General features: G+C 40.9%; 2 protein-coding genes across 5 annotated transcripts in view; one reads left to right on the top strand and one right to left on the bottom strand.

Annotated features, from left to right (window-relative positions):
• The window catches only part of OSBPL1A (oxysterol binding protein like 1A), an 84,065-nt gene extending 82,999 nt beyond the window's left edge, over window positions 1-1,066 (bottom strand). The window contains exon 1 of the mRNA XM_077352581.1: window positions 967-1,066. The gene's annotated coding sequence lies outside the window, so the exon portion shown is untranslated. The remainder of the gene's footprint in view (window positions 1-966) is intronic.
• Window positions 1,031-19,412, top strand: IMPACT (impact RWD domain protein). 4 transcript variants are annotated; one of them, XM_077352584.1, is made up of 11 exons: window positions 1,031-1,179; window positions 2,304-2,432; window positions 4,311-4,363; window positions 5,164-5,226; window positions 7,471-7,556; window positions 8,616-8,744; window positions 9,614-9,708; window positions 15,789-15,862; window positions 16,826-16,916; window positions 17,705-17,839; window positions 19,094-19,412. In XM_077352584.1, the coding sequence occupies exons 1-11, from the start codon at window positions 1,108-1,110 to the stop codon at window positions 19,160-19,162; spliced, it is 996 nt and encodes a 331-aa protein (XP_077208699.1). In that variant the 5' UTR covers window positions 1,031-1,107; the 3' UTR covers window positions 19,163-19,412. The 4 variants fall into 4 exon arrangements, with proteins under 4 accessions (XP_077208699.1, XP_077208700.1, XP_077208702.1 ...); XM_077352585.1 differs by having other exon boundaries at window positions 1,143-1,240; XM_077352586.1 differs by having other exon boundaries at window positions 1,167-1,283.
• Window positions 19,413-19,993: the final 581 nt, after the last annotated feature.

Raw genomic sequence — 19,993 nt, 5'->3', positions numbered from 1 at the left:
CAGCATATAAAGCTGTTTGTTCGCACTCTCAGAGGCTTGGTGCAGTTCTACCTGAAGCATGAAGTGGCTACTGTTTAGACACCTGCAAAGAAACTTCTAAAACTCTCCTTTGTGTTAAGCAAACCTATTTGTTACATCATTACATGGAAAACACTGGAAATGCTTCTGTGCTCTGGCAACTCTTCATGGCGGTGACTACAAAACTGCTTTTTGCATTATAAAACAAAACCAGAGTCCAGTGGCACCTTTAAGACAAAAAAATATTTATTCAAGGTGTGACTAATTGAGTGCTTGCACTCGAAAGCTCAGCCTTGAATAAATCTTTGTTGGTCTTAAAGGTGCCCCTGGACTCTGGTTTTGTTGTGCTACTTCAGACCCACACAGCTACCCACTTTAATCTGTTTATTACATGGATTATCTTAATTTTACAGAAAGTCATTACCCACTGCTAAGACCCAGGGGTTAATACCAACAAACATTCACAATAGGTTCTGTGGGGCTCTCCCAAAAGTGAAAAATTTCTGTTTAACTGCCATTCCTAAAACTGCTGCCCTAGGAGGAGTCTTGAGGAACCTTAAAGACAAAGATTTACTGTGCCAAAGGGTTTCATAGGCTAAAGTCCTCGGATCTTTGGTCTGGCCTCTAATGCACAAAATTTTTTTTAATGCAATAAGGCTGCAATCCTCTCCGACAGCAAGCCCTACTCAACAAAGTAGGTCTCATTTCTGAATGAACATGCATTGGATTTAATGTCAATCGCAGAGTCTTTGAAGTGCCACAACATTCCATTTTGACACACACGCACACACACCCTCTCCGGGAAACAGAAATACATGTTTAGAATTAGGATACTGGCTTATTAAATTCCATTTCTCCTTATTACACCCTCAATCCTGCTAAATCAACCAGTTCTACACAACTCAAATGCATTAGAAACCGGTCCAAGAAAAGCGTTGTTTCCTTTACATTTGTTAATGATTTCATCTGACACCGTAGTTCGGGGCTTGTTGAATCGCAAATCCAGCACCCTCCACCGCCACATCTCGACTCCGCCGGGAAAGACGGCGCTTTACCGAAACGTTAAGAGCTCGAGTGGCGCCACGGCGCATGCGGCAGCCTCTTTCTCGCGCATGCCTTCGGAGCAGCTGCTGTGTACGCGTGGCGGCGCCTACTGGAGAGGTGAGTTTTGCCTGCCTTCAGTCTAATGGCGGCGACTGACCCGGAAGCGGCCCAAAGACAAGTGAGAACGCGACTCCCCGCGGCAAGGAAGGCAGATGCTGAGGGTGGGGCGTGCGAGACCCAAGACAAGGGCTTGCCTCAGGTCTTCGGTGGCAGGAGGGGGAAAGGGGCGGGGTCACTGGCGTAGAAATAAGGGACCCGCTGTACATTGCGGTCACCTGCAAACCTGTTTCCCAGGAGGCTAGTGGTACGTCTAGCCTTCAACTGGGGAGCCCATACCAGCCTGCCCCCATCAGCTCCGGGAGCTTGTGCAGGGCCAGCCCTCCTTTACGTGGCCAACAAGGCAGTTTAAGGGTTGCTACACTGAGGAAGGCAGTAGTAAAGCAAATCAGCTGTAGTTTCCATCAGACATATAGGGTAAGGTGACCAGATTTTAACATTGGTAAAGCTGGATACCATTGACCTGTGGTCCTCCAGATGTCTATGGACTACAGTTCCCATGAGCCTAGCAAATGCTGTCAGGGGCTCATGGGAATTGTATTCCATGGACATTTGGAGGACCACAGGTTGACTACCCCTGGACTAGGAGGGCTCTTGATTAAAAAATTGGTCTATATGGAGCAACAAAAATTTGCATAGAACACAAAAATAGTATTGAAATATATATATTTTAATTTCAACATAAGTACAATTTCCAGGTGCCCCCTGATGTCCTTCCAAAAGTGGGATAATCTGGTCACCTTAATATAGGGATAAATACTTACCTTATAAGGTCTGTGTGTATTAGCACAAAATAATTTAAGCATAGTTGTGCTCTTGTGTTTGGACCGGCAACCTTACACCCACCATGCTGATTTGTATAAGTGCAGGTGTTTGGGAGTATAATACTGTAGTACCAAGTATACTGAGGGGGTAAGTTGTATTGTATTTAGAATCCTAGAGGAGGAGTATTATGATTTTATATATATTTATATATATTTTGTAATTTGACAAATTAGCTTACAGAGGAAGAATAATAAATTTTTATATTGAGGAATATATTTCATTCCTTGCTGTACTCACTATAATTTTGCCATGTAAATAGTAGACAGGGTAAAATAATTTAATGTAATTGTTTCTGCCAGACAGAAGAAATTGAAGCTCTGTCTGCTATATATGGTGATGAATGGTGTGTTATTGATGAAGATGAGAAAATATTCTGCATTAAGATTAATGACTGTTTGGAACATCCAAAGTGGACTCTCTGTCTGCAGGTAAGCTTCTTGTTACATAATTTGACTTAGAATTTGCAAAGGAGCCCTATTTAAGATTCAGGACTTTTTGATACCTGTATACATAACTGGGATTTTCTGTCTCTAAATATTTTTCCTTTAATTGTCCCCCAGTCATAGTGCTGTGAAACTTACTCAATGACACACACACCCTTCCTCCAGTTATTAAGCCATTTCTCACCCTAACCCTACTGCCAAATAGCAGTCTTCTACAAATCCCTTTGGTTTAGGATTTTGCCTTGTATCTTCAAAATACTGACTTCAAAAATCATTCCAATCCTCATTTTCTTCTATACACAGTGGATCTGGATAATCTATAAGAGTTGCTTTGCTTTTGTTTTTCAGTTAATATTGGAGGAAATCAATACAAATAGTGTTAGCCAAACCTGATGTAACTGAATTATCTTGGTTTAGTTATAATACCAAATCACAGGCAGCTTGCTGCCCATCACACACTGAGCTTGCCTGTATTTTGTTTTGCTGTGAAATGACTCTGCCTGGTCTTGTTTTGACTTTTTGTGTTAGTAGAATAGTCATCTACTGCCTAGGTTGAACTACCTCTTCTGAATTCCTGCTTTAATTTTAAGAGTGTCTCTAATCTTTTTTACAGCAGAAATGCAACATTTCCTTATATTTCTGCAATGAAAAGGGCTAGAGAGTTACTTTACCAAAAGCCATACATTCAGAGGAGTTACTTGGCATGGCAATGTGTCTTTATAAAGCAATTGCACTGTAGCAATTGGCAGGGTATTTTTAAAATGTTGTATGGGGGAATGGTGGCTGCAAGGTGGCTAAGGCAAAGAAATGTCATGTGGGTGTCCATAGGTGAACAGAGGCACTTTGATGGTGATCCTTTTTGAAAGAGTAAACTGGATTTAGGAAATATCACATCAAAGTGGGATGTTAGGAGACAATGTTGTGTGAATATTCAAACTCCGGTATAAATGCCGAGTAGAGTAAAAATTCAGTCTGGAAGCAAACCTAATTAGGTAAGACATTCCAATTGAATTTAGGCATTTGGCTTCCTTAACTTGATTTATAGCACAGCCTTAAAATAAATCAATTATTTTGTTTGGTAGATAGAAGTTATGATACAAATGGCAGCGGCTGACCAACTGAGGGTCATTGCGTGCTTCAGGTGCAGTTTTATCGATTTTTGTTCTTGCCTAAGACTGAACTCTTTACAGCAAATGTCAGCTTACTTCAGTCTTATATAGCTCCTTAATTGAAAAAAAATATGTGTGATCCACCACAATATTCTGAAGTTACAAAACAGGAGCATATCCTCAGGGTCTTTTCAAGTAAACTTATTATAGTTTGATCTTATGTTTGTGTTTTTGCTTAATAACGTAAGAAGTGCCACGCTGGCTAGATTAAACTAAAGTTCAGCCTTCCTTGCAAAAATTGTTGTAATTGACACGCACTTAGGAAGTCTACCAGAAATTGGTCTGTGATCCATCAATGAACCTTAGCCTAGAGTCGTCCCACCACTTCCTTAGGGCTAGAGTCAGGCTAAATTGGCATTTCTACTGGTTGCCCATCACCACAACCTTCTGTTATCCTTCAAGGTTCTTTATCCCTCAGAACCAGCATTTAATAGAAATCAGTAGAGGTAAGAGTACCATGAGGTAGTTGCTTAATATGCTGAATTTTTGCATCTTACTCAGAAGCAAGTCCCTCTGTATTCAAAGTAGTAGCTATAAGCTTCCACCCTGAAGGGTATGTGTGTCGTGTTACTGAAGAGCCTATTAATTTCTCAAAGCTGTTCTGAATAGTCAGGGTTGTTTTTCCCCAGCAGTCAGTTTTTGTTGAGGGGCGGGGGAGCAGCTCTGTTGATTATTTACTTTTAAAATCTTTCAGGTGATCCTGCCTCCTGAATATCCAACCACAGCACCACCTGTTTATCAACTTAAGTAAGTGATAGCTCTTTCAGATATCCAATTTCTTGGGCATTTTCTTGGTCTGACAATACAATTCTGCCTATACACTTGTTGTGTACATGAGTAAGAAAGGGAACCCCTATTCTGTCTCCAGCTGTCCAGTCTTTTACATTCCTTCCCAGTCTCAGAGGCTGAAATGAAAGCAGTCCAACCCAGCTACATTCCACCTGTCTGTGAAAGAAGTTGTTAGACTGAATTCAGAAAGCAAGAGCCTTTAGTTTCTTCTACCCAGTGTGTGTAGGGAATGGGACAACAGTGACAGTGGACTGTGGAGAAGAGTGTGCTCCATTGCCTATCAGTCATTTTACAAGTTTGGAGTCCCCAGTTTGGAGTTATGGGGTCAGTACACCTTCTGTAACACAGCAGTACAACACTCTTGGCTTCAGGGCCAGATGAGAAGATTCCTAAGCAGGTTGGCTTCTACAAGGAATGGTCTGGTAGGTATTTGGTGGGAGACCTTAAAGGGGTATGTAGTTCAAAAGAATCTTTTTCTACACAGCCATCTTTTTGTAAAAACAATGGGGAAAAAAGAGAAACAGAGTTCACATAAGGTCATCCCGCGGTTGCTGTGAAGGGAGGCTGATTTTACTCTTCATGCTCTTCCATCCTTGCACTGACATTGCTGCTTTTCCCAAACACTTTGCTTTTACTGTTTTCCTCTTACTGTTTGCAATTTGCTAGAGGACCTAATTTTCCTCTCTTTTTTTGTCTATTTAAATTAGAAAGTAGTTTAGACATTTTAAAATAAACCAGCATGTTCATTTTTATTCTAGTGCTCCTTGGCTTTTAGGTCAGGAATATGCGGAAATAGCAAATAACTTGGAAGAAATCTATGTGTAAGTAGAACAAGTGTAAAATTGGGTAATGAACTCTTTAATATATATATTTTTTTATTTTCAGTGCATGGTGTTCTGTACACTTTGTATTTCATTCAATTTCACTATAATAAACCTGTGAAAGAACTATTATGTCCTGTTTAGCAGAACATGAGGGTGCCATCTAGTCTCACAAGTGCCAGGCCATACTCTACACTTAAACACTGAAGTTTTTAAGTTGCAGTTCCTTTGCAGTGATGCATGAGTTACTACAACAAGATCGCTTAATAAGATAATCCTAAAAATACTTTCCTGGGAGTAAGCCCCACTGAATAGACCTGTTCAAGATTGCTTTCTGAAGCAGCTAGGTCAAAGTGCACCTCTGTATTTGAGGCAGTAGATTGTATAACTGTTTGAGTTCTGGGGATAGGTTTGAATAAAATTCTGCAAAGCATAACTGAGACCTCCTCTCTCCCAAAAAGTAATAGGAACTGGGTGATCCATTCTTCCATGCAGCTCACCTGGGTAATTTGGGCTAATTGTAGTATCTTAGGCTTGGCACTGGTACCTGAACATCTGGTGCCAAACATCTGCTTCCCCCATGGTGCCCTCACAAGGGCCTACCTGTTTAAAAGAGGGCCATGGGAGTTTTGCCATTGATTAGATTTTGTGTACTGTGATTGGTTTTGATGGGGGGGTTATTGAATTTTATTGAATGGATTTTCTTTTATGCTGCCCGCCGCAAGGCGATTTTCAAGAGTGGCGGGCTATAAATCCATTTCACAGCTATTGAGGGTAAATGGGATAGGGCATAACATGAGACCATGTAAGCATCCTCTTTGGAGGAAAGGTGAGATAAATACAGTAAATAAACATACAACACATGTAGCTGCATATTTCCTTTGTAAAGTGTATGTCACTACCTGTTTAAAATGTCCCACTTCGCAACACAGCTAGGAAAATTACCAGGAGTTATAATGTACAATCTGGCCCTCTGTAGTTAACCTCTCTTACTGTTTATGAATTAGTACGATATAACTTTAAAAAATGTGACAGTGTGTGTTAGAAGGGCACAGCCCAACAGTGCAATCTTAAGCATAGTTATACCCTTCTAGGACCATTGACTTCCATGAATTTAGAAGGGAGAACCTGTATTTAGGATTGCACTGTGCACTTAGATGGCATGGTTTCATCTGGAATAGAGCACTTCCATTGATGCCCGTGACTGAGAGGCTTCTATGATTGCACATATACCACTTTTGCCGATAGCAGGGGGAAATGCTGATTGTGTGTTTGACTTGAAAAGAATACTTCCCCCTGATTTGTTTGTCTGAGACTCTATGAAAAAGAAAGAAGCCTCAGTTTCAAAGCCACATATGTGCAAAAGCTCTGCAAAGTGCATCGTAGCATTTTAGCAAGACTTGTCATTTCAGGGGAGTGCTTTAGGAATCTGGCTATATATGGACAACCTGTTAAAGATTCCGTTCTTGAAATGCAAATTCTGTCATGAAATGTTTTTCATGCAGGATTCCAGCAGGTGGCAGATGTGGGGAAAATATCATGAAATGTGAGTTTATTTGCTAGGAAATCCAAGTGTGTGCGTTTCATATAGAAGAAGAGTTGGTTCTTATATCCTGCTCTTCTCTACCCAAAGGAGCCTCAAAGTGGCTTACAGTCGCCTTCCCTTTCGTCTCCCCACAACAGACACCCTGTGATGTGGGTGAGGCTGAGAGAGCCCTGATATCACTGCTCGGTCAGAACAGTTTTATCAGTGCCGTGGTGAGCCCAAGGTCACCCAGCTGGTTGCATGTGGGGGAGCACAGAATCGAACCTGGCATGCCAGATTAGAAGTCCGCACTCCTAACCACTACACCAAACTGTAGAAGAGGGTGATCTCTTTTCTAGTAGTTAGGATTCAGAGAGTTGCCTAGACATACTTAAGGGTATACAGTTATTGGAATTCTTTGGGTGTCAGTGTCAAATCCTCATGCTGTGTGACAAACTGTTTTTGAAAGCCTCCTTATTTCAAAAGCAGGTTGCCTCCGTGATGAGAGGTCCTTGTGAGCACAGAACCAGCAGTTTGATTCTTTAGCTCATGGCCAAGGTGTCTGAAAAATTGTGATCTCACATCTGATAGGAAGAAGAAAACACTCAATGCCATGTTTTTCTGGATACAAAGTCTTTTTGCATATTTATTTTAAAAGATGCCTAAAAGAATTAGCCTGTAGCATTTTCATTATGTTTTGCCCCTTTCCTGATTTCCAGACGCAATCTTGGCGAGAGTATCCTGTATCTATGGGTGGAGAAGATACGGGAAATTCTGATAGAAAAATCTCAGTCATCTCTTCCAGGTAATGTGCCAGGGCTGCTCCCAGGTTTTGGTGCACAGAGTAAAATGCTGTCTGGCAGGCTTCCCTGAGTTAATGTGATGCACCAATCGGGATAGCCTGTTCCTGGGTAGATGAGTGGACCGCTGAAGTGAGCATGAAAGAAGGCAGCTGTTCTTTCTGGTTTGCATAGCCATAATTTTTTAGTGTTGCATATAATGAGTTTACTTATTTAATTAGATACTCTCTCATCGTAAAATGCTGCAGGAACAAGGCCACATGGATTTCGGCATGTCTGTTGACCCCAAGTTGAATCATATAGTTTTGTATTTCAGATTCTTGCTGAAAGGCCTCACATTAATGAAGCTTCCAACCTCTTTATAGTTGGGATTGGTACAATTAGGTTTACTGTGAGCTTGGCATTTAAATTTGGTCTGTTGATATATATTTTATAGTCATTCGGAATTACTGTAACAACTGCCCTGAGCTGTATGGGAGGGTGGTATAAAAATCTAATAAATAAATAAACAAACTTTGTATTAATTTCCTCACAGCTGAACCTGAAGCTGCTACATATAGAGCTGGATTGTCGGCCAGTGTAGTTCACTATTGTTGCCTTCTCTCATTGGTGCATCTCTCCTGGGTTGTACACAGTGCATAAATACTTTGTATCTGGATGGCCCAAGCTAACCCAGTCTTGGCAGATCTTGGAAATTAATCCAGGTCAGCCTTTTTTTGTGAGATCTCCAATAAAGTCCAAGGTTGCTAGACAGGTGTAGGCAATGAAAACCACCTCTGAATAACTCAGCTGTCACTTGACAGCATATACCTGGCAATGTCTGGGATTAAATATGTGCACATCTATGTGTAATATATATTCCTTACCATGGAGCCTCAACCACCTCCCACGTCTTAGCCTTTTAGCTCTTTCCTGAGGCTTCTGGGGCACACCCAGGCTTGTGTTTGTGTAATATTTTAATGAACTGCTATCGGTCACAGTCCCACCCCACAATTCCAACCAGTTAATTTTCTGGAACCCTGAAAGACAGCCAGTGAAGTTGACATATGCTTTTATATCAACAGGACCAGATACTAAAAAAATTACTGAAGAAACCATTGTGGAGAATGAAGAAGACTTTTCATTGGATGGTCAGCTGTTCCAGCCAGATGCAGCTGTAACTCTGAATTTTGATCTTCCTGAAAGTGAAGAAGGTAAAACAACCGCTGCTGATATTTTGTCATGTTTCGTGTTGCCTCCCCCCCCCTTTTTTTTTTTTTTACTGGTACCAATGGTTGTACTGCAGTGTTGATGCAGATAAAATATGTTGTTGAGACCGGAAAAATTCTCACCTCCTTTGTCCTTTTAGGATTGAACCTGTTATTATACAGATCATAAAATGATCCTTGGTCAAAGTGCCTGTATAATTTGTATTATTGTATATGTATTGTGCAGCAGTACATACTATGCAAATACTGTCCCTGCACAGTAGTAAAAAGTGCTTGGTGTTGAGTTACATAAGCAGGGATCAGCAAAAGAGAAGGCAGAGGATAGCAACACGTCTTTTCTTCACATTCTGTCCAGTCTTAGCATTCTGTCGCATTCTGTCCAGTCTTAGCACTGCTGCACCAAATATAAGCATTCCAGTAGCCTTCTTGCCACAGCCTCTTGTTTTCTGAAATCATGCCTGCAGGGATTAGTGGATTCCTGGAAACACTCTGAGGAGTGAAGTGGAGATTTGCAGCAGGAGTGGAGAAATAGTTTGAGATTGCCTTTCTTTCCAGGTAGCAAGCAGTATCTTTTCCAAGCAGAAAATACTTATGATCCAAAGTAAAATATTTTGAGCATAACATGTAAAGTTTTATGTAGAGTTCACCTGAACCCTTGGTGAACTCTACATAAAAACAACCATGCCAACCAATATGAGATTACAATATGGCATAAAACATCTACTCTGAACTACTAAATACAATTAAAGAAAAACATGGTGAAAGCTCGTGAATACAGGATTTTAACAGTCGGTTGAAGGTCAGTAGAACCCATCAATGTTGCATGTCAGAATTCGTGCATTCTAAATTTGCAGATGAAGAGTTACCTCCGATCTATCATGGAAACGCTATTACAGACCGAAGGAGCACGTTCCAGGCACATTTAGCACCCATTGTGACCCCTAGACAGGTCAGTAATACCTTTCTTTAGCAAACCTATTCATTCATTTGTCCACTCATGCATGAAATATAAATTTAACTATCTTAGTCAAGGCTAACATGTCACAAACAAGCTATTCCTTTGAGAAGCTGTATCTCTATCTCCTGTTATACATACCAGTGGAAGTAATCTGTTTCAGTATTTTGTTGACTTAAATAGGTGTGAGTCAGGACCCTAAATAGGTTGTGACAGTCTTTCTGGTGGGCAGTGTGTCTACAAGTGGTAGAGGAAGCCCTCTTGAATAAAATGGGACTTACTTTTGAGTAGACCTGTTTAGACTTGTTCCCTGTGCTGCGTTTGTACTCTTTGGCTAGCATGGTTGATAGTGTCAGTAAGTCACTGTAAAACAGCTGCTTCAGGCTATGTGGGCTTAGAGAAGAACCTTGAATAGGACACACAGACATATTTTCTCACAGGTGCAGCCACATTCTCCCTCTACAGCTTGTTTCTTGATTGAGGTCCTGGAGTGGGGGCAAGAGGAGGAAGGGAGAGAAGTGAAAGAGATTCTTTGTACTGACAGGCTCTGTTGCATTGAGAGGGACAGTGTAGGGGTCTCTGTGCCTACTTCCATAGCTGGCTTTCTCTTGGTACAATTCCATCCCCCTGCAAGTGCCCGGGGTTAAAGCCTGCCCAAATTCTACTAGAAACTGATTGTTTTGGGCCACTGTCATAGAACTGGTGTCATTGCAACAGTAGGGCGGGGCAGAATTACTTGTGGATGCTCCACTGAAACTGTGAAGGCTGTTTCATTTTGTAAAACTGAACACTAACAAGTGCACTTTGGTTCTAAGAAAAAAGGAATATAATGACCATAAAAAAATCTTAGTATCCCCATGGTGCCAGTTCCCTAGGGCCCCCAGCATGCATTTCTGGAGTTTCTAGAATAGCCACTGGGTGCCACAACAACATTACTGTCGCAGGGACTACTGAGTCCAGTCACTAAACACTGGAAGGGCATATACTTTATTGTGAGGTAAATTTGTGGGAAATGAATTGATGCCCCGTAGAGAGCACCTTGTTGGGTCAGGAAATCAAGCAGTGCTGGCCTAAGCACAAAGGCTATCTCGAGTTAGAGTGCGGCCTCTTTTTCAGGGAGCTGTTGCATTGCACTTATTTAATGCATTCCCCTCCCCCTTTTCCCAAAGAAGGGGGCATTTAGACTTGCTCCTTCAGCTGACCAAGAATCTTGAGCCAGCCCTGTCAACTAAAGAGAAACATTCAGTTCAGTGAGCAGCCTAAGGATGTGGTGGTTTTTCAGACGGAGAAATACGCTTCTGGGAAGCAAGCCAGTGAAAGTTAATCACACAGCTAAGTCCCAGGAAAATTAGCTGTTAACTGACTTCAGCTGAGCTGGTTCCCTGGAGCGTTAATTGAAGCTGCTAATCATGTGAGTCCCTGTAGGGCACTGGGGTGGCTGAGTGTAGGAAGCAGTGTGACTGGAACAGCCAATAACTAGAAATGGAACTAGAAGTCAGGTCTTAGCCTCTTCTCCTATTGGCATTTGCCAGATTTCCAGAAGCAGTGTCTGGATGGCTCAGGTAAGAGTCCTCTGAAACTCAGCCCCTCCAAGATGGAGGTCCTCTGGTTGGGTGGATGGGGGCAGGATCAGGAAATGCGCCTACCCGTCCTGGGTGGGTTACAGCTTATGGCTGTACTGTTTGCTAGGGACTTAAGGGTGATCTTTGATGCTTCTCTATCTATGGAGGCTCACTTCACAAAGGTAGCCCAAGTGGCGTTTTACCATCTTCGCCAAGCTAGCACCCTACCTGTCCCTAGAACACATGGCCACCGTGATCCATGCAATGGTCACTTCCAGACTAGACTTCTGTAACTCACTGTACACTGGCCTTCCCTTATCTCTGACCTGGAAATTTCAATTAGTCCAGAATGTAGCTGCTAGGGTCCTCACGAGGTCATCTTGATGGGCCCATATCTAGCCTGTGCTGAGGCAGCTGCACTGGTTGCCAGTTAGCTTCCAGATCAGGCTTAAGATTTGGTTTTTACCTTTAAGGCACCACTTAACTGAGGGACCACTTGTCTCCTTATACCCCCCTGGAGAGCTCTTTGCTCTGCAGATATTGACTCTGTTGATGGTCTCTGGGAGGCACACCTGGCCTATGCCAGGGTCTTTTTGGTCCTGGCCCTGACCTGGTGGAATGAGCTTCCAGAAGAGCTGAGGGCCTTGATGGAACTGTGGCACAGTACCACAGGACCTGCAAGACAGAGCTCTTCCACCAGGCTTTTTCTTGAGGCCAGGCTAGGAAGATCGAGTCCCGCCCTATATAGGCCCGTGCTGTGTGTTGGTCATCTGGGCAAGAGTCATCCCCCCGAGACAGTGTTTGGGTGTGTGAGGAAGGGTAAGTAGGATTAGATTCGTTTTTATTGCCGTTTGTTTAGGATTATATATTTATATCTGTAGTATCAGTTGCCAAAGATGCCTGTGACACTCCCCTTTGGCCTCTGCTCTTACTTGACACTACTTCTGTTTTTATAAAAATTATAAAGATTCATATGGATCCTTTCTATAAAGATGCACAGATGAGAGTGTAATCAATCATCAAAGAGTATCTTACCCAACATTTGGTTTGGCATCTCTCTATTCTCTGTTCAAAATAGCTTAGAAAAGTTACAACCTCATAAAAAATAGAATTTTGCGACTAGGTAAGATCTAAGAACCGTGGTCTAAACCAGGGGTAGTCAACCTGTGGTCCTCCAGATGTCCATGGACTGCAATTCCCATGAGCCCCTACCAGCGTTTGCAAATGCTGGTAGGGGCTCATGGGAATTGTAGTCCATGGACATCTGGAGGACCACAGGTTGACTACCCCTGGTCTAAACCACCTTAAATATTGCTCCTTGTAGAGCACAGATAGTAGACTGTTATTGAAATTGATGAACTCACTGAGTGTGAATTTTTAGTATAATTCAGAAGGCCTCCTTTCATATACAGGAAAAATGAAAGGAGGGAGTGCAAACTATACATAACCCATGTTTGATCATTTTGTTCTAAGATCTATCCAAAACATTTATGAACTGATACAATATTAAGTATGTCTTTGCTTAAGATCCTATACTGATTTTAGGATTTTTTAAAAATCTAGAATATGTGGCACAATGCATATTTCTTCTTTGTTTCTCTCAATTGTTGTTTTCTAGAATCCTCTGCCAGGTTTTGTTTTCTCCAGATTTATTTTTGAGGAGGAGGAGTATAGAGGTTATAGGTCTGTAGTAGAGCGCCTTCTTTTCATGCAGGAGGTCCCAGGTTCAATCCTCAGCATCTCCAGTTAAAAGGGCTAAATAGTGGTTGACGTGGAAAGCCACTGTCTTGAGACCCTTGAAAGCTACCCTCAGTCTCTGTAGACAATACTGACTTTGATGAACAGTGGTTTGATTCAGTATAAGGCAGCTTCACATGGAGGCATTAAGCTCTTTAGCCAGTGCATGTAGTTATATTTAAAACATTCAAACCGATCCAAGAACGGCATGAAATCATATTTATCAGCTTTTCCTCTATTAAACTGTGTGGATCTTCCAGTCATTGGAAGAGGTTATGGGAGGCATAGGAAGGGGTAGGATCCCATACAGCCGATGCAATGAATAGACATTTATACATATTTACCAACCTGAATCAATGCTTTCCCCCTTATGTTTCAAATGCATTTCTGGGCATCTCTAAGCGTGGTTAGTTATTTACTCTGGTTTCCTTTTTTTTGGCTTTTGGGGTTTATTTGTGTTAATTATTTTAAGCAAGGGAAAACTATATATAAGTGACTTGGGGAGATGTTTTCAAAGCAAAATTCTCATTAGTGATGCTATGAATTTGAGGTATGCTGTAGCAGTGTTCATCGCTCTAGCATAGTAAATGAATTTGCTGTGAAAGAATGGGAATACTGCAAAGATAAATATTGAAGATGTATTTTGATAACTCTAGAGAGATGACTTTTTCTTTTGAATTAAAAGCAATTTGCTTGCCAGGCATGTTCTCTCTGGCTCTCACAGCTTTAATAATGTTTTGCTTAAAGTGGTATTAATTATGCATTGTTTATTAAAACAGTTTCTTTATCGCAGCATTTATCTAGTGTGGGGGAACACCAGCCATTTGATAAGAACAAAACAATATTTGTTACATTGAAAGAGACACAAAAAACCCCAAACCATTCCTGCCTAATTCCTTATTTAGCTCTTAGTGCTTACAGTTACAGACAATAGATTAAAATGGTAAGAGAAATACTGGATTATTGCTGGACTCCGGAGATTGTTTTCAGTTTCGGGACAGAAAATTGGTTCAAGGTATAGGATATGATCAGATGTCATATGACATACTTTGAAGAAAGGCTGGCTCCTATGGGCACTGGAAGTGCTCACCTGGACCAAGGCCTGCTTTAGAAACACAAGAGGCCTCAAAGAATTTTATTTGGTCTTCTGGTCCATAGAATCAGTTAAGTCCTTAGTTTCCTACATAGTTAACCTATGATATCACTGTAAGTAAAGGAACTGTATATTTAACATATCTGTTCCTATATTTTATGTATGCTTTATTTATTTATGCCTGACCATTGACACATCTGGTCAATGGCGGCATTAGTATGAATGTACACTTGGATTTTAATGAGGCTATATTTTAAGCCTTGGGTTTTTAATTTTAATAAAAATTATTGCACATTATTTCATGGATTGCTTTAACTGTGGTTTTGCTTGTGTGCATCCTTGCCTGGGCAAAATCCCTGGCACTGCCATCACTGCAATACAAGGTGGGATGAGGATACAGGATAGAATGAAACCAGTTTTTGTCAAGTCAATGAAAATTTTGAATGATCTGAGATTTCAGTTCTGGTTTCACAAACTAGCCACAGCTGAAATAAACCATGGATTCAGGTTACAACCAAACTGAACCTCAGGAGGTAGCATAGAACTCAGGACTTGAAATCATGGATGCCTAGGTTCATGCTTATTTATTTATAATTTTATGCATATAGGCCGATCCTCTCCAAGCTGTCTTGGGTTAGCTCACAATAATATGACAATTAAAAACCTGTACATAGAATAAAATACTGAATCTTAAAAACTCATAAATCTAAATGTTTTTAACTAAACAGTCAAGAACAGGCTCCCTCGTATCTTCCTGGGAACAGGGTAGGTGTTATACCAGTGATCAGTGTTATCAACCAGGCACAAGATAGGGAAGTAAAAGTCCAGCTGGGGCCCCATTCAGATGGTAATGGTGGTCCTTGGCCTCAACTTGATGGAAAAACGTTGTTTTATAGGCCCTCCAGAACTTAGGGAGTTGTGTGAGGGCCCGTGTCTGTGATGGCAGTTCATTCCACCAGGCTGGAGCCAGGGCCAAAAAGTCTCTGGCTCTGGTCAAGGCCAAGTGCACCTTTCTGGGGCCAGGGATCACTAGGAAGTTGGAGTTTACTGAATGAGCGTATTCAGAGAGGTGGCCCCTCGGATACACAGGCCCCAGACCATGTAAGTTAAAACCAACACCTTAAACCAGATCTGGAACTCAACTGGCAGCCAGGACTGTGGGATATATTGTTGGTTTATTATCATGGCTTTGTACCTCTTTCGGATTCATAGGAGACTTTCTGCCTGATGTCTGATCAGTATTTGTACACTGTATTAGTAATGCATGAAGGGGTACCATTTCTTCTCCTTGCAAGGCGCTCCAAACCTGCAAGATACTACACATTGGACTCTACGCTTGTGAGAACCTCATGCTGCTTTTCTTCTTTTTTCTCTTCTTTGCTTCATCTGAGTTCCTTCTTTCCTTCTACCCCTTTCCATAGTCTTTCAGCCCCAACAGGCACACAGTCATTAGAGTTGTCCTTTGTATTCTTGGAAAGAGTTGGGTCTTTGCTGCACACCTTGCACTGCAAGTTTGTTGGTAGCATTTGATTCATGTCCACGGACATCCTGAGGGCTGCATTTAGGTATATCTGTTCATGGGCATTCAGATATTTTACAGTTAACTATGCATGATGAGGCTTGCTTTGTAAAATTGAGGTGCATATATATATATATTAATAACAAGAAATCTCCCCACCCAGGTTAAAAAAGTTCTTGCCAAATTATATGAGAATAAGAAAATAGCCAGTGCTACTCACAACATATATGCATACAGGTGAGTAAGCAATTATCATGATTTATTGCAAAACAGAGAATGAGATAAAAATTGGCATTGGAATTGGTTCTCTTCTGTTAACTGAATCCAGAAATCACACAGGACTGTGGGCAGTCATTGCAACTCTATTTGCAATTTTTGCTGTTGGTAAAGAGGCAAGCCACTTCCAACCATGGAGACATGGGCTTCTCTCAGCGGAAAATGCAACTTCTAAGACTTTCACATTAATTTTGATTGCGAACTATTTTTTCCGTTTTGAGTACAGATTAGGATTGTGCTGTACATTTAAAGAATTGGTTTGAATAGGTACACAAATTAAAAACAGTTAAATGAAATGTGTGGAAAACAGAACCCCTGAGAAGTCACATAAATGCTTTACTGAAAATTCTCAAATGGATTGTTTATTCTGCAGCTAGGGCCTAATGGGTGAAAGAAAGAAAAACTCAATTAAAAACAAAGCACATCACATTTAATAGTGCTCTCTTTAAGTTTTTCAGTCTTTAAGTTCTAAGTGAATTTATGTAGAGAGCCAGCAAGGTGTAGTGATTAGAATGGTAGGATAGGATCCAAGAGACCCAGGTTCAAATCCACACTCTACCATAGAAGCTTGCTGGGTGACCCTGGGCCAGCCAGTCGCACATTAAGCCTAACCTACCTCACAGGGTTGTTCTGAACACCATTGCAAGCAGTGGAGTGAGAGATGGCTTTTGATGCAATTTGTTTTTGCTTGCGTATTTTTTCTGCATCATATGAGATCTTGCCTGCAAACACTTTTCTAAATGTTTTACGTCTATGTTGTTGTAAAACACAGCAAAGGAATCTGGTAGTTTTTCAGCTTGTTTATTCAAAGATGTTATACCATTTGGGTAGCAGCAGGGGATTCCATGAAAAGCAAAATGGTTTATGTGTAAGACAGAGTGGTATATCTAGATTCTTACCCACTTTTTTTGTTTTTGTTTTCAGGATATACTGTGCAGACAAGCAGACTTTCTTACAGGATTCTGAAGATGATGGTGAGACAGCTGCTGGTGGCCGTCTTCTTCACCTCATGCAGGTCAAAAGAACCATAGTAAACATATTTGCATTTTGAATCCACAGCATCAAAATAAGTCTTATGCCGCAAATTGCTATGTATGGGTATGTACAGATGCAGCCCTTTTTGAAACCTGTTCCAGGAGGCAGCGAGGTTAGAGATCCTTTCTGAGCCCCGCCCCCTTCTGAAACTGAATATCTCCTGCAACTGAAACAAATCCCTATTATGTAACAGAGAAACTGGAGGGACGGGTCATTAGAAACTTATGATCTGACTGTCTTCCACCCTGTAAGCTTCTTGTTGCATCCCAGGGAAAATATAGGGAGATGTTTCTCTGGGGAGGAGGACAGAAATCAGATGTATCCCTGTTGGGAGACAACATAAAATTTAAACAGAGGAGTTGCACTACCAACTCCCACCCAGAATGTGGACCTGGGCTGCTCAACATGGGTCTATCAGTTCTCTGTCTTACCCGTTTGCCCCAGTGCCCTTCAGCTTTTATTTCCTCCCAATTCTCTTTGGAATTTGGGTACCCCCTAATGACACCCCCCCCATGAAGAATCAATTAGGAAGAATTGCTGACAGAGTGCAGTTGATGCCAAGATTGATAAGGGGAAATTGGATTTAAATTGGCCCAAGTTATTGATTTCCTGAATAACAAATGGGCAAACAGCAGGTTTTCTTACCTTTTAACTGGGTGTAGGGGACAAGATCGGTTGGAAGAACAAATGCGTAGTATTTCACAAATATATTTTACTGGGAATGCATGGGTTGAGTTGACAATAACAAGTATACGTGTATTTTTGCAGATCTTGAATGTTCGCAATGTCTTGGTTGTGGTGTCCCGATGGTATGGTGGCATCTTGCTTGGACCAGATCGCTTTAAGCATATCAACAATTGTGCTAGAAATATACTGGTGGAACAGAACTACACTATCTTTTCTGTAAGCTGGTTCTAGCGGAATGACCCCAATAGTATTTGTTTGCTCTTAAGTACTCAGTGTCAAATGCACAGAAATCTTCACAATCTTGAAGAGGGAGAGTGCCCATGTTTATATTGTTCCAAACACCCCTTTTAGAACTTGCACCCTTGTGTTTAAAAGCTGTTCAGTAGAAGAAAGTAAAAGGGAGAACATATTAGTTTGCATTACTATTTCTCCTTTAATAATCATTTGTTCAAATCTTCCATCTGAGTTTTGAACTTGAGTCAAATTTGGAGGATGTAGTTAGAAGGTTTCTTTGTTATTAGATTCACTGCTGGATCCTTAGATAGTGATGATATATTGTACTGATTTAAGCTTGTTTGTCAAATTACAGCCATTTCTGGAAAGAAATGAGCAATTGTGCTTTCATTACATTTATGTTGAGCTGCTCTTATAAGCTCTATATAGGGAGCTGCTTTTGAAGAGTGTCTTAAGTAGTCTTATAGGGCTGCCTGGTTACCTGCATGCTATGGTCTACTGCTGAGTAGCAACCCCCCTAGGGGGTGAGTAAAACTCCAAAGTAGAATGTAGAATTCATTTGCTTAGAAGATCCCTCTTACAGCCTCTCTGATGGCATTCCCAGACATCAGTAGGAGAACATTTGGGCTCCTTAGATAAAGAAATTCAGTGCTAATGATTTTCTGCTTACCCATGGTCAGTTTTTTTAATTTGTGTTGCATCTCTTCTGATTTGCTGTCTGAACAGTTGTGTAATTTTCCTGTGTAGGCTTTGTTTCGATTTTAGACTTTCATTTTGATTAGATGACCATGGGGATTTTTTGCAAGCCAAAAAGCAGAATATAAATATTTTAAATAAATATTTCTTTAGAAAAGTTCAGTAATGTGTGTTTCCGGGATATGATCCATATTACAAGAAAGGGCTTGCTTTGTAGAGCCTGCCCATTTCAGGTTAGGAATAAAATCAGTGTTCCTATACAGATGGTATTCAGAACTTTATATTGTCTCTCAATTATAAACTTTTAACATTATTTTACAGTCATTTTCTATAATACTGTGCATATTACGGAAATCTTTTTAGAATGTTTTCAAGGGAAGCTAGGGGAATGTAAAACTAAATAGTGTTCATTGTAGGTTCAGTAACTCTGAATGAATTCTAGCAGTGCTCAGAAAAACAGGATAGTTTGGTTTATGCTAAGAAAACCCCAAATTTATGAAACCATGTTAATTTGACCCCCCCCCCTTTCCCCTCCTACAGGAAAATGTATCCAAGCATCCGGGAAAGAACAAAAGAATAAGGAAAGAAAAGAAGAAAACTGAATGCTAACTCATTTGTAAAAATGTACTTAGACCTATTTGGACTTGATCAAATAAAACTGCTCAGTTGCTGAAATGAACTTCGGAATTCAGAATATTTCCTGTTGCTACAAAATATTTCCTTATTAAGAAGGATTTGGCAGCAGACTCGGGAAACCTTTCCAAATTTGCTCAGGAACTGAACTGAAAGCAAATGTGCTTTCCTCAAAATTTTGTTAAATTAATTTAAGAATCATTAAACCAGACATGTTGTAGATTCACTATTGTTTCTGTGGTAACAAAGGGTGGAAGGTGTGTACTGGGATTTTGAGTCCCAGTTCTCTGATTTGTAGTGTTCTGTGTTGTTGCCAGGAGGACAAACTAGTTCTTGCTAGTGTTGAAAAATATTAGTTAAGTCTGAATTGTGTACTTCAGTTGGTTCAAATCTATACTTTTACAAAGATAATGAAAGCAGGCCGGTACAATGCCTTCTTTTGTGTTCTATTAAATTTTACCATTTTGTTTCACCTCACCAGTCCCAAAACATCAACTGCCACTGGTCAAGACAAGATCTTGTGCCAGGATAGTATCAGCCAGTACCTTACAACCCTGGGTGTGAAAGGTGTAGTTTTCCTGCATTCTGTTCCATTGCTGTGCCCTGGAAGGATGAGTCTTGGCATTGTTGGTCTTGCATAGAGAAGTGTCTGTGTGTCCTGGGAAACCTGGCGTGAAGAAGAGCAAGAAGATGGAAATGTTCTTCTTTCCTGTTCCACAAGCACCACAGCTTTGCTGAGGGGAAAGGACAGTTTTTGTTCCAGTCCTGGCATTCCAGGAATGGACTTTCTAGGCTTTGGCAGGAATT

The sequence above is a fragment of the Paroedura picta genome, chromosome 9 (assembly GCF_049243985.1).
Source record: "Paroedura picta isolate Pp20150507F chromosome 9, Ppicta_v3.0, whole genome shotgun sequence".
NCBI classification, from domain to species: Eukaryota; Metazoa; Chordata; class Lepidosauria; order Squamata; family Gekkonidae; genus Paroedura; species Paroedura picta.
This window is presented reverse-complemented; position numbering and strand designations above follow the sequence as displayed.